General features: G+C 39.8%; 1 protein-coding gene across 1 annotated transcript in view; it reads left to right on the forward strand.

Annotated features, from left to right (window-relative positions):
• LOC144030196 (aryl hydrocarbon receptor-like) overlaps window positions 1-15,790 on the forward strand; it is a 48,770-nt gene that overhangs the window by 13,467 nt on the left and 19,513 nt on the right. The window contains exon 3 of the mRNA XM_077536273.1: window positions 13,104-13,213. Within this exon, the coding sequence (XP_077392399.1) occupies window positions 13,104-13,213 (110 nt within the window). The remainder of the gene's footprint in view (window positions 1-13,103; window positions 13,214-15,790) is intronic.

The following is a 15,790-nucleotide window of genomic DNA, read 5'->3' on the forward strand; positions in this document are numbered from 1 at the left end:
TTTAGGTAAAAGTTTCTCTCTCTGACCTTCAGGACCGATGACTAAAACCTCTGTTTTGTCCTGGTTGAGCTGCAGGAAATTTTCTGCCATCCATGACTTAATATCTAAAATACAATTTAAAAGGGTATCAATAGGCCCCATGTCATCAGGTGACACGGCGATATACAGCTGTGTATCATCAGCGTAACTGTGGAAGTTGACGGCGTGTCTCCTGATGACTTCCCCAAGGGGAAGCATATAAAGATTAAAAAGTAATGGGCCTAAGATTGAGCCTTGGGGAACCCCCCATTTAATTTCATGGGTTTCAGAGGAACATGTATCCATACTTACAAAGAAATATCGGTGTGTGAGATAGGAATAAAACCAGTTAAAAACTGTACCAGAGATGCCCACCAGGCTTCTAAGTCTGTTTAATAAAGTGTGGTGATCTACTGTGTCAAAGGCAGCACTTAAATCCAGTAGCACCAAGACTGTAAGCTTTTTCATATCTTCATTACACCTGATATCATTTAAAATCTTTAAAAGGGCAGTCTCGGTACTGTGGTTCATCCTAAAACCAGACTGATATTTCTCTAAAATATTATTTGTATCTAAAAATGAATTCAATTGAATAAAAACAATTTTTTCTAAAATCTTACTTAAAAAGGGTAAGTTGGATATAGGTCGATAACTATTAAAACTGCTGGGGTCCAAATTGCTTTTCTTCAGAAGGGGCTTCACCACCGCCGTTTTAAAGGCGGCAGGAAAGACACCCGTCTGAAGAGAGCAATTGACTATAGTTAAAATCTGTTCCTCAAAAAATCCATAAAATGTCTTAAAAAGTGATGTGGGAATCGGATCTAAAAGGCAGGTTGTTGGGTTGACCTGGGAGAAAACTCGACCAAGTGTCCTTGCATCAACCAGGGTAAAACTTTCCAGTGTTTCCTCAGGTAAAAGTGACTGTCCATATTTATTAAAAATTATATTTTGATCAACTAAAAGACTGGACCTAATGCCATCAATTTTACTTCTGAAGTGGTCTGCAAAGCCATCACAGAGAGTGTTTGATGGAGTCTGTGATGGCTTTTTAAAATCAGGATTGGTTAAAAGATCGAAAGTGGAGAAAAGAAATTTAGGATCTTTTGAATGAACTGCGATTAAATTTGAGAAATAAGATATTCTTGCCTGTTTGACTGTTTTATTGTAGGATTTAAGTTGTTCACGTAAAATTTCATAATGTATTGAAAGTTTAGTTTTTCTCCACCTCCTTTCAGCACACCTGGAGATAGCCATAGATATGGACAATTAATTATGCACATTTCCAATAAAAAAAAATAAATAGCGCATACTCATGAACTTCTGCGACATATTGAACAAGTTAAATATGGCCTGCGTCAATGTAATTTAAACCCATATTAGCCTAGTAGCATTTCCCAAGTCATAAGCGAACGTTCAGACAAGAAAAAACAACAAATTCATCAAACAAAAAAGTGTCTAGTTGATTTGATTGTACTTTTGCAGATAATTATAACCTGGATGTCTTAGAATTTAAAAATGCATCAAGAAAAACATAATTTTTAGCAAACGCTCCGTTTTTTGTTTTTTTTAATTTATTTATTATTGATTTAAATGGCAGCTATTAGGCTAATGATAGGTGAATGTGGCGACATAGCACACTCATGTTCGCCATACAGCTGCAACGAGACGGGGCCAGCCATGTTTTTTGGAGCATGTGGAACAACTCGACTTCGCCGCTGTGATCATTCCCCCCAGCAGGGTTGCTTACGTAAGCTGTAAAGTCCTAACATGTCATGACATTTGTTTGTTTTGATGTCATGTATAAAGCGACCATCCCCCATATCTCCCTGTAGGGAGGGCTATGTGGGCAAAATAATCATCAGTGGGTCATCTCATCATAACCAACCCCCATCCTGCCCTTCTGTACGTCCTTCCCCCACCCTCCCAGCGACATAATACGCCATTGCAAGGAATGCAGGCTAACAAAAGGGAGAACTTGTTAATCACCGGTGACCAAATCCCCCCCAACACCCATAAGCCAATATGCAAGCATGTGATGGAGAAAACCTCAAGAGATACGAAAGCCTTAGTGACTGTGTTCTTGTTCATGTATGTTCCATGCATCCATGTGTATGTGTGTGTTAGGGCAGTGGGGGTGGTACGCGTATATCACATGTTCAGTTTTGTAATGTTTGAGTTGAAACGTTCTATATTTACTCGCTGCCATTCACACTCGCTGCCATTCACTTTTGTGAATCAATTACCGGTACTTCATTTGAGGAGCAACTTTCTAATTTTGTGAAGCAATTTTATTTTGTTGTATTCATTTTTGACGTAGTTTTGTTATTCAGTGTGTTTAAATGAGGCGCAAAATTCAAATCTTAACCTGCAAATTGTGAAGCGAAAGTGCTTATTTCAAGCCTTGAGGAACTGAGACGACGTAGTCAAAATTACACTTTGCTGTACACAAAACGACTTTTAAATGTGGAAGGAAAAAATTGGCATCTGTGTTCTTAATGTTATTACAATGTGCGTTGTAATTGAATGATCACCACACGACATACGGCAATATCTCCACTGATAATTGCGAGTCTCCTCCACCAATCTAGATGTCTGTCGTTGTCCGAAAACTGACCAGTGAGGAATAACATGGTGCATAACAGACTTCTGGAAATTAGGGATGCACGATAATATCGGTGGCCGATAATTATCGGCAGTTATCGACGAATTTGACGTCAAACAGATAAAACAGATAATAAAGAACTCTGCCGATAATTATTGGCAGTTATAGACCAATTTGATATCCATCCGTTGTATTTGTGGCTCAAGTTGTGCCCAAATCTTCAACCCCTCCCCTCTCCTACGGTTGTGTTGCATATTTGTGATGTCATGATGACCTCATATTGACAGACGGTGCATCATGGTGACATGGCAGTCACCAGTGTGGGCTTTCTTTATTGTGTCTCCACAAAATGAGTTAGTGTTTGTCTTTGAAGCAGAGATATCAATAAAATCCTCTCATCACCCACTCTTTTTATTTGGTTTTCACGCCCATAGTTCCATGGATGTTCCAACCCTAAAAATGCAAATGCAATGCACAGTTGGAACACAGTGTTGAGTGGAAGATTGCTGAGTACATGTGGTCAAGTTTGTAATCATTCGACTTATAGGGAGGACTCGAAAGTACATTTGTATTTAAGTTAATTTTGCAAACAATTATCGGCTTACTTTTCGGTTATCGACATCGGCACTTTCTAAATAATTCGTTTATCGGTATCCGTTGAAAATAGTATTATCGTGCATCCCTACTGGAAAGCATAAAGAAGAATAAGGAATAGTAATAGTTGAAGAAGAAACAGGAGAAGCTAGATATCTGGAATATATATTGTAAACTTCTCGTCATTTATACTGTTGTGAATGACTTAGGAATTACGTTAAACGAACGCTCAACAGAACCAGCTGCTCCTCTATTTGTGTCAAGCAACAGCATAACCTCGGGGTCACATCCTGATTGGCATTTATCATTTCACATCACAATCCATCCTTTCAAAGATTGGCCCAACTTGGTGTCTACTGCATTCACACAAATAACGATTTGTGATCGTAAATGTTGACCAGGTGCTTTAAGTCTTATAGACACCTCCAATGTTAGTGACAAGTAACTCTACTGACCATGTCAGTGTGGCAGCTGAAATGCTGCCGAGCTCTCCCAATGCTACGCTACTCTCCGGTCGCAATTAGCTCTGCGTCTAAGCAGCATGGAAGCTGAAGGCAGCTTAAGCGTGTTTAGTTTCGACTCTGGGAACAGCCAGTAATCCCAAATCAGCCGACCTCCAAGATGTCTGCAATGTTTTGTAATGGGTCAGGAGATCCGATAAGTATTTGGGACCTGAACCATTCACTGGTTTTGTTTTGAGGTTGATTCCGTGAGAAACTGGCAGTTAGTTAGTAGCTCCAGTTGCAGACTCAAACATTTTAGTTTTTTACTGCTAATATTTCCGGCTACTGAAATTCTTCATAAGTCGTATCAGCAAACGTAAATATTCATCATCCAGGTAGGCAAGTCTGGGGATTTCAAATTAATCAGCCTTGTGGCTTCTTGCATAAAACAGCAGCAACGTTCTTTTCTGCACAATGATGCCTACTTTGTCCTGTGGCCTACATTTTCAACTCTGGCTTGCAGCCACGACCGATTGCAGTCAACTTTGCTGAACTCACGGATTTATTTTTAATTTTGGCACACATTCTGACATGTTGCGTCTCGGGACATTGGATTTGGATCATTTGCCATAAATCTCTGAATGACTCTCGGTTATTTTGACCTGAGAAATGATCCTTGGATTCTGAACATATTCTGTAGTCTTAAAAGCATTGTTGTCACACCACTCTATTTCCATCCAATACGCAATTATTTTGGTCTGTGTGGGCGGGGTTCATCTTGTAATGGCCCCTGTCGCTGTTCATGGCCAGCCCCGCCTTTATCAAGCTTAATACGGCAGGTTAATGCTGTCCAAATATAGCAGCGTTTCATGATTCAGAGCGCTGCTATTGTTATCTCATGTGACCTGACAGTGGAAACATGCAATATGCGATGAAAACAAACAAGTTAACTCTCCACAAACAGTACAGCGGTTGAATTATGTATCGTCTTTTACAATTTAAAGGCACCCACCACGCCACAATAGGCTACAACATAACAAAATTGTGTCCATCTTGCTAATGTCAAATGAATCCATCCATACCTTCCATTATAGGAACCTAAAACACTTCCTTAATGACTAATAAGTGAAAATGTTGTCTTCATTCCAAAACAGCAGCTTGTTGTTGTTGCACATCCAAAGTTAAAGAAGATTTTGCTAAGTCTCCTTTGGCTGTGTTGTATGTTTTTGTTATCAAGTGGCATGCTGGAGTGACGCCAAGATGACATGTAGGGATTGGAGAGGGAATTGAAGCAGCACAAGGCCAGAACATCCCCGCTAATCCGGTTGGAAATAGCATGATGGGACAAATTGAAAATGGTCAAATATTTGGTAAATATTTGCCCTTGCTTAATGTTTTTATTTTAATAATGGCTAACCGAGGTTGGCGCCGGCTCTGCATGACGCCATGTTACTAAGCTCGTGCTGGAGGCTGTATGACCAAAGCCAAGATGGCCTTTCTGCCAAAACAATAATGCTCATATGCTCGCAGCAATTCCTTAAAGGTCTTTGTTTTTCAAGCACCATTTGCTTAATATTTAGCAAAGACAATGTTTGACCATGCCAATGTATTCACTGGAAAAACATTTCTACAAACCACATACATGTGAAATCCATCAGTAAGTAGGCAATGTACAGTTTTGGTTTTCCATGTGAGTCAAATGTTTTACATTTGCCATGTTATTATATATGGAAGGGTGGAACTTCCTATAGTAAACAGTTTTGACTGGGCTACGTTGTTTGAACGCAATACAAAGTCATTTTAGCGTATTGATGTTATTCAAAAATATTGGGAAAACATAGGCTAAATGCGAAAAACATTACGGCCTGGGGAATGTTGGTCCATGTTTTCAGCTTTGAGGAATTGTTTAAAGCAGGGGTCTCCATGTTGGGTCCTCCAGAGCCCCTATCCAGCCTGTTTTCCATGTCTCCGTCCTTCAGCACAGCTGAATCTAATGATCAGCTAATCAGCAAGCTTTGCAGAAGCCTGATAACGATCCCGATCATGAATCAGGTGTGTTAGTGGAGAGAAACATGGAAAACAGGCTGGATAGGGGCTCTCGAGGACCGAACTTGGAGACCCCTGTTTTAAAGGGTCTTGCAGTGCTGGAGTAGTGCATTATCATCATTATCAATGGCCTCAGAATTTCATCTGTGTGCATTCAAAATGCCATCAATAAAATGGAACTGTGTTCGTTGTCCATAACACGTTTGCTCATTCCATAACCTCATCTCCAACAAGTGCCACTCGATCCTCACCGTTGACAAGGAGACTGAAAAAAAGCCTGCCTGAGAAGGTTTTGAGATGATTGATAGAGAGCCTATTGGTGGAGATAGTTAGCCCATATCCAGGTGGCTCTCTCAGAGGTGAAGAAGTGTTCTGTGGTTGTGTGTGAGACTGGTTGGATCTGTCAAATTCTCTGACGCGCCTTTGACGATGTCCTTTGAGAATGTCATGGCAGAAAAATGAAGTTTGAATTCACGGTCCCTCAAAACTTGTGACGACTGTGGCATTGTGCTATGTGATACAATAACCTAGTGTTGTAGTTCTCGAGACCGGTCTCAAGACCACTTTTTAAGGGTCTCGGTCTCATCTTGGAGCCAAAGGCATCTTTACTTGGTCTTGTCTCAGTCTCAGACAGGACGGAGATTGAGTGGTGGTGGGCGCGCCTGGGAGACAAAGAGGGCTACATTCCCCGCAACCTTCTTGGGCTGTACCCGAGAATAAAGCCACGACAGAGAAGCCTCGCTTAAGGATTCCTGCACATTTCAACATGCACACTAACACGTACACACATACACTACTTGGTTGAGTATGTGCTACTACTGTAATCTGTGAGAAACAGAATGTAGAACGCAATGTGCAACTTTTTTCAGGACATTGAGAGGAAGCATGAAGACGGGTAAAGTAACCGTTAAATTAGCTATACTGGGAAAGTTAAAATCAGAACACCTCATTCTAAGGCAATGAATGAAAATAAGCTCTTTCTAGACCTCCATCACTATTTGATAATATTCAGAGCTAACGGTGATCAATTTGTTCTATTTTTCATAATTTTTCATTGATATATGCAGTCTTGGTCTTGTCTCAGTCTTGACCTCCAAAAGTCACTATAATATACTGGGGTTTATTTGACAAAGCAGGTTTAGTGAGAACCCTAGTTCAAGAAACCCTGAAATGTAGGTAAGTCTGCGTTTTCCCTTTCAGAAAGGGAGGTAACTGAAACTGAAGCCATATGAAAATAGGTAACAACTCTTCATAATTTTCACGTTTCATTTTTGTTTGCATATTACTGTCACATTAGGTTTACCGTAAATGTGTAAAATTGATTTTTGGCTATAACTCCAAAGCTCCCCCCAAAAAATACACTTCGTATTTATAGATCTCTATCATAATTATTCTTTGTTCCGCTACAACCTCACTGATGTTTATAGTGCTTCTAATACAAAGTCAACATCATCAAGGACAAGCAATGAATTAAAAAAGCTCCTTCAGGCAGATGATGATGATGATGTCTGATTTTCAGGGTCACTGCTCATCTGTCAACTTTCATGTATCAATCATCAGAGCATACGTCAAACCTCATTACATCTTCCTTGTCGTTCAAGCACATTAATGATGATATCAATATCTTAATGCACTTCATTTTATTCAATCAGGATCATCGTCTGACAGCAATCAGGTGCTAAGCTGCATTTGTATGCTAATGGTTAGCATGCACAGATGCAGTAGCCTTAAGACTTTACTTATCCACTCACTGGTAACATTTTAATGAAGAAATAGCCTACAGAATTCCACATCTCGACCAACGTCTGCTTGGATAGGCTCCTAAATTACTGAAAAGTCTGTTCGTGTTACAGTCAAATAACTTGTATTGACATACGATTAACTTTGTTAAATTTCAAACGACCAGTAATGCTTCAAAGTTGCGTTGCACTTGTTTTCCAGCTTTACCTTTGTGACTTTGATTATTGTCTGCTTACCATACTGTAAAGTAGTGATGTGCTTCTCGGGTCGAATCCCTGAAGCGTGTGCCGAGTAATGCAGATGAGTGGTTCATGAACGGCGTGTCAATGCGTGTGTTGATGACGTACGTGGTGACGTTTGAAGCCCCACGAAGCAGGTGTACCACGTGACTGATTCGCTAGGTTTGAGTGTAGTTCGAAATAAAAGCGGCAAAGAAACGCTATGGATTCCCCTTCACTTTTTGTGTTTTCGGGTCCCTTATTGCGCTACTTTTTTTGCTTTTGGCATTCGATTTGACGAGCCTCTTTTTGCGATGGAACCAGCAAGAAAGAGATTTTCCCTTGTTTAGGAGCACTTTGAGCAGATCTCACCTCAGAAGGTAATGCACTGCAATTACGGTACTATTTTAACAGATTCCAATAATAAAATAAAATAAAATGTGACAACACATAAAATTCACATTTTTCTGTTCACAGTTGAAAGTCCCCTTCAGTACTGGGAATCACAGAAATATACGCGTCCAATTCTATACAAACTTGCTATCTCATATCGATGCACCCCTGCTTCATCAGTACCATGTGAAAGAGTTTTTTTCCAAAGCAGGTGAAATTCTCTGCAAAAAAAAGAAACCGCCTGAGTCCAAAAACTTCGGAAAAAATATTGTTTTTAAATAAAAATGAATAGGCACTTTATTTTACCTCATTTCACATTTTCACTTGTTGCATAAGCACAAACATAGACAAAGTAACACAGAACAATTCATGTTAAAACACTCTTCAAATATATATTCTTTTGTATTTAGAGCATGTATTTTACACCCCACCATTTTATTGCATGCACCAAGCATGTTATACATTTTCTGTCCACATGATGGCGTAGTCGAGGAAATGAATCATCTTGAAGCCCCTACGTGTGTGTGAAGCATTTCACTGCAGGGCTTCACTGCTTTACGGGGCTTCATTTTGCCATCACTACTGTAAAGTGTGACCCTTCAAAATCAAACCCGTTCAAAGGAAAAGATCACGTTTTAATTGCTTAGCTAGCTTCTTTTGTCGTAAATTATTGAGGTGCAGCGTAGCAATACAAACGTAGTGATGACACAATGTAGTGCCGTGTCATCCGAGGTTACTCGGGTCTTTTCCATGAATGTTCTTTGTTTTCATGGAACCCTATTATGCTAAGGCAAGCCCATTTGGGAACGGCAAGATGTTCCATGCAGTTGACTGGAACCGCCCGTGGGTGACTGCTGCAGCGCTAGCTATTATGCCACATGTATGTTATGGCAGCGGGGAATGTAAATTTTTCATAGCGTACACTTCTGCCCACTGAAGCTTGCTAACGAGATCTGCTCTTTGTCCTCCTCTGGCCATTCAAGAGGCTTTGTGCTGGCCCACTTTTAAGAGCAGTATTCAGCTACTATCCACATCAACACATACCTGCAATGTACCATGTGCTGGAATCAACAAAGAGACTAAACAATATTAATAGTAATACTATTACTCTATAACATTTTACACCCAGGGTGTAATGAGATTGAAATTAGCTTTTTAATTAGGAAACAATATAAGTTCCCATGTCTGTAAGTAGATTTTCACCTATTTTCTCTATCGCTGACTTTGCACAGGTGGCAGGGCACACACCATAGGCTTGTTCCAAGCCATTTGCAAGGCATGTCTAGTATTAGGGCCCTATTTTCGTGGACAGGCGTCCATGCACTTGGTGTAAAAACGGGTGTATCTTCATTTTCGTGCTGGGGCAAGTCTAGTTTAGTGTGTTTGGGATTTTGGGAGATCGTGCTACGCCTTGATAGGCGTTCCGACATATTCTATTGCACACCCCCAGCGCATCTGGCAATTTGGTGACCAAAAGTAGACTAGATATTAGACTACCTACAAGCATGTCTAAATTTTGGCGCAGATGGTGTAACATGATTTTGGTAGATTTTTAGTGTAGTTTCAATCATGCTTGCAAGATTTTATCATAGCTAGTCAACCTCATCCCGTTTTTATTTAGTCAACTATAAATCTAGCATTTCAGTCTTTATTTTAGTCCATTAATACATAATTGCATCCGTCTAGTTTTAATCAACAAAAACTGTCAACATTTTAGTTTAGTTTTAGTTAGGACAACCATTTCAAACTATAGTTTACTCTTTTTTTGTTGTTGTTGTTTTTTTAACCTTTCATTGTGAATCCACCTCCTGTCCCATGTTTGCGCATGCACTTGCTCGCTGCAGATTTGAAAGGGGGTGTGTCACTATGTGTCACATGACAGTGTCACAGTGACAGATTAGCAGAGACAGGATTTTACAAAATTAAATAATTTTCATCTCGTCTTTGTTTATGAACTAAAGCGTCCATAGATTTTAGTTCAGTTTTTTTTTTTTTTTTTTTTTTTTTTTTTTTTTAAGTGGATACATTTTCTTCTCGTCTGCATTAGTCGACGAAAATGCATATTGATTTACTCCCAGTTATTTATTAATGAGGATTTTAGTTTAGTCTAGTTTTTGTCCGTTGGAAAATACGTGTTGACGAAAATATTATTATTATTATTATTATTATTATTATTATTATTATAACACATTCGCCCTTTGACTCAACTCAACATTTTTATTTTCTTATTTTATTTATTTATTTATTTATTTTTTACAACACTTTTACAAGAGATGAAAACATAAGCTAATAGCAATAATCAAATAATAAATAACCAAACAAATCTCTATTTAAAATGCACCAGAACTCCTTCCACAATTAAACGTCGCATATATGTGGCGCAATTTCATTACCATTTTCTGCACGTTGTTTGACGTTGTTATACTGTAGAAGAAGGATGGGATGAGATTGGAGTTATCTTTTGTCCAGACAATGTCACCGGGATCATAGATGTTGCGATCATGGCCCGCATGATGTCATTCATGTTTGCTACAAGCTAATTTTGAAAAGAAATAAGCAAGTGGAGCGTTCCATCATCAGAAAGTTGGTACGTTAGTGAGCGGACCAACAAATATTCACCTTCACGTCCTTTGGACAATTTCGCGTTTTTAGGGAAAATCCACACAAATTACAAACAGGAGGTCCTGAACCGAGTTTTGACGCAGGACCTCTCAACTCTGAGGCTGGGATGCTACCCGCTACTTGACCACAGTGCCTCCCATCTTTAATTGTGATTATTGATTAATTCAAGATTAATCTGAAAGAATATTTGATAAACAGCAAATATCTGCATTAAAAGTTCCCAAAATGGATATGAACTAGAATGCTCATGAAGGAGGTCTCAATGTGAGACAGTAGGCCTCGTCAGGCTAGCACATTAATCTGTGACCCTTGCAGGAGCACTGTGCTCTGACCCATGATGACCGTTGACCTGGGGGCTGAGGGGGCATGACGTATGACATGATGGGGCAATGAGCTTTCTGGGTCAGCTCTTTTGTTGTCTGCAAAGGAGGGTTAACAAGGAGTCCATGTGTGAATGGCGGGGTGAGCTTCTCAACTATGGACTTGATGCGGCGGAGTGCTCGGGCCTTCACACGGGACACGGCTTTGGTCTGACACCCCTGACCTTATTCTCAAACAAACTGCATGTGACATAATCCAACACGCTCGTCAGCTAATGGTGTGGGGAGTTGTTACTCATACTAACTTGTTGCTGTGATTGCCTTGTTATGACTTTTGGAAGCTCGTGGCAATAAACCCATAACCCCAAACCGTAGGAGCATTTTAGCCAGTCACGATCTTGTATAATGTCATTTCCAGAGGAGGCCCAATAACTGTGGAAAAGGGCATTTTTGCATGTGGACTGACAATAAACGCTATGAATGGAAATACTACCTTTTGAGTGGGAAATGACAAAACTAATTGACCACTAGAGTTAATTGGGATGCAGTAAGACAGCCTGTATATACGTTCACATAAAATAATTCAAATAAAAATGAGGTTCAACTTAGATAGGCTAAAATGGAACTGTTATTTGCCAGGCTCAGCTCCAGCGTTTGGGAATCTAGGTCCAGAAAGTAAAAACCCTGAAACAGTTTGGCTTTCGCCACAGGTGCTTCTATTCAACAGGTGGAGATGAGCATGTTTACCTCTCAGTTGAGGAGAAGCACCTGTGGCTCAAGACAGGGTTTTTACTTTCTGGACCTGGATTCCCCAAACCTGACCCTAATGAGGACTAGTAAAGATCAATGAATTATATTAAACTTTTTTCCTATGATGACATCTCAAATACTACTACGGAAAGTAGCAAAATGTCAAAGTGGTAGAAAAAAATAGTACACAATTTACCCCAATACTGTTGTGGGCATAAAGTCTTAAAGGCGGGGTCTTCTGTTTTCATTCAGGAAAATGCACTATATAAATACAGGATGTAGATAAATATGGATTTTTTTTGAGTGAGTGAGTGAGTGAGTGAGTGAGTGAGTGCAACAAATTAGCCCAGGCCCGTCTGCAGACAGTGACTGACACGCCCCCCGCTCTGTGATTGGCTGGAGGGGTAAACAACTGTCTGTCCACATAAACGCCCCGCTGTTGACAAAACAAACACAAAATGGCAAAATACACCACCACACATTAACAGAAGCCCAGGTGTAGATTGAGAAAGAGTTCACGGGTATACAGTACATCCTGTATTTATATAGTGCATTTTCCTGAGTGAAAACGGAAGACTTAGACTTGACTTTATTGATCCCTTTGGGATGGCTCCCTCTGGGAAATTTTTTCACCCACTCGCCTTTAAGAATTAAGGAACATTTTTTGGGTCATTACATGCAAAAATCCCCCCCCCCCCCCCCCCCCACACACACACACACACACACACCCACACGCCCCACACCCACACGCCCACACACACACACTCAATCTCAAATTTTAGGCCAATCAGAGAAGGAATTTGGGATCAACAATACACTGAATTTTGCCATTTTTTGTGTCAAAAGCAGCGTGGCCAGTAAACGGGAAGCGATAGGTTGAATCCCACCTTAGACTGATTATAATTTCTGTTTGTCTTTTTTTTTTTTTTTAATTTATCCTTAATCTACAATTGATAGTAATTTTCTAATTTTAGTCATTTATCTTTCAGTTTACTTTGTAAGCATTTCACAAGCATTCCACATGCATTCATCTTTTATTAGCATTCAGCTTTCAGCATTCACACGCAATTTCTACAGAAATTGCACTTTGTCTAGTTGAATGATGATTTTCATTGAATATTCAACCCACTGGGTGATTTAGCATGAAAAACCCCAATTAATATTTTGTCTCTAATCTTAATAATATACAGTATCATTGCAACCCCATCAAGTTAGCCAACACATTTTTGATTTGTGAATTAAAAACGCATTGCGCAAGAGTAGACTGGCTTTCGCATCCTTAGGATCCTAGAGCAAAGCGTGTCTGCACCACATCACCCCTCTCCAACCCAGCTTCATATGTCTCCTCTCTCCACAGTGGCCCTGACCAACCGGGACAGAGTCACTCCAGTCAGCGTGAACAATGTTGATGGAAAAACAACAGGAGCCGTGGACGCCAAGATACCTGAAGGAGAACTTTTACTGCAGGTCAGTCAAGTTGGAAAGTGATCAAAAGATTATTTTATGACGTCACTGAATCCCAACAACTGTTTATGGTCCAACAACATGTCCCAATCTCCCCATGTATTTTTCAATCTCTGAAAAGTCCCCAAAATTCTATTTAGGCCATCTATTTGGATGCCAAAATCCTCAGGGTGGCTTTTCAATCGACACATCTGGCGCTGTCTGCCGCGCGCTCATGCAACAATACCGCACTGTTTTGTGCACTTGCACAGTCTGCTGCTTGCTGACTAAAATACTTCTAATCTGAACCTGCACTAAAGCACTCAGTGTTTGCGATTGCTTACAGTGACCTACATTTGTTTGTTTGTCAGTAGGATAATACAAAACTACGACTAGGCTGGTTTTCCAGACATTTTTGGGACAAAATCAAGTAGGAAGCCTTTACAATGTACGGCAGAGGTGTCAAACTATGTTTTCTCTCTGGCCACATCGTAATTATGTTTTCCCTCAGAGGACTGTGAGCCCATATAAATGTATCATCGTCTCATATTACTACTGCATACACAACTAATTGATAGATAGTTGGTTCTGAAATTTATAATCCGGTACACATGCTACCTTCTTAGTCGCCTCCAGCCAGCGTGATGTCACTGCCCATGCACAAGCCATGTAAACTGGACTCGAACAACAAATATACAAATTCAAACAAATATAATAATTAAATTGATACTTGACTCATTTAGCCATTTTCAGCAGTAAGAAGTTCATATTTTGTCTATAATTAATTTTATTATTTTTCATGTAACACATTTTGCCACTTGCTGTCAACTGAAAATGACATCAAAGCTCAGGTCGGGTAACAACCAATCATGGCACTGTTTGCGAACATCACATGACCAAACTCAGAAAACAGGTGAGTCATAGTTGGTCGTTACCTGAGCTCTGAGCACCTGTGATGCCATTTTCAGTCGACAGCAAAAGGCAAATGTGTTATTATTGTAATAAAATTTATTCTAGACAAAACATTAACATCTTACAACTGAAAATGGCGAAATGAGTCAAGTATCCCTTCTAAATTTATAGAGACTAATATATTATTTTCCCTAAAAATCGAGGAATTTGGGGTGTTTTCCATAAGCTGTCTGGCTACCAAAAACACAATGAAAAGAAACATATTTCAATTAGGGTGTGCGCAATTGATGACTTTTTCGAGACAAACAAAAATGTAAACAATGCTGAATACTGTGATGGCAGGAGCTTTTTCCAAAGCGAACATTTTGACAGTGCTAGTCATATTTTTCTTTCCCAATATCAAGGTAGCGTCACATGTTTTCTACTAATTGGTTGATCTAATTGAATGGGACACAACCACAACCTTTGATTAATTACTTTTCAACTTCCTGTATTAGTGCCTTTCCCACAACTGACATTGGGACAAAAGCGAGCTGACAATTTCCCAATTTTGGTGGCATCAAAGGCTCAAAGAGAGAAGGGGAAGTGCACAAAACTGGAACGGGGGGAGTTTAACACCTGACTGACACTTATTTTTCCCACTCTGTTGTATTGGAAGCAATTGTTGCTTGTTTGACAACTCTTTTATGCATCACACTAGAGACTAACTTTGTCACAAGACTAATTATCTGAATGCAAAATTCCATATTAAATGTGGCACACAATCTAGGGACTATCTAGTAATACTGTTGTCATGCTTCAAATGTGGTGGATCTCTGTTGTAAAAAAGGCTTTATTGAGTCACCTAGTGTAGGTTCTATGGGCTCTTTTCCATGTGGACAAACGGTTTTGTGATACAAACCATCTGGCACATCAGGTTAATTAAATCTGTCTGATGTGAACATCTGCTGGAAGTCTAGCTTCAACTTTGCCCCAAATTCAACATTATTTATTACTCTACTTAATACTGTCTGATCTTATCATCGCACAAACATTTTAATGACAGCTAATCATACATTAAATTTGGCCATACTATATTGATACTTAAAAAAAGGCTAAACAATGCATCCAGTCTTGGTTCATGGCAGTTTTGGACTGTATGTGTGATTGGATGGAGCGAAAACCCACTGGCTGCCAGATCGCTTTTGATCTGCTGGAGTCATTGATTTTCCAGTCCAATTCCCCCCAATGTGCACCAAACTGGCATTCCAGGAGGGGAAGGAGCCGCCTACCCACTCACAGCAACCCGATCCTACCGGGGAGGTTTCGTTATGTCGTTCTAGTCTGCAATTCTTTTGGCTCGCCCGTAATGAAACATGAAAGCTCATATGGAGAAACGGGCTCGGTCAGGAGGTGACCATTCCAAAAAGGGGGCCTCTTCCTGCTTGCTTCTGCTTGATTTGTGAAAACAATATTTTTTCTTTGATTCATATCATTTTATATATGTCTGAAATACATAATGCCGCTATTGCACATACAAGTGAAAATTCTCTGTTGGCCAACCAAGAACAAGTTGATGAATGGGAATGTTTATGATGCAGATGATTAAAAATGGGTTTGACATATTAAGTTCATCCAAAGTACAGACTCCAGTCCATTTTTTGGTAGTATAGCAGGTTTACCAATACAAGTATAAAGTAAAGACGGCCA

This window comes from Festucalex cinctus, chromosome 11 (assembly GCF_051991245.1).
Source record: "Festucalex cinctus isolate MCC-2025b chromosome 11, RoL_Fcin_1.0, whole genome shotgun sequence".
NCBI classification, from domain to species: Eukaryota; Metazoa; Chordata; class Actinopteri; order Syngnathiformes; family Syngnathidae; genus Festucalex; species Festucalex cinctus.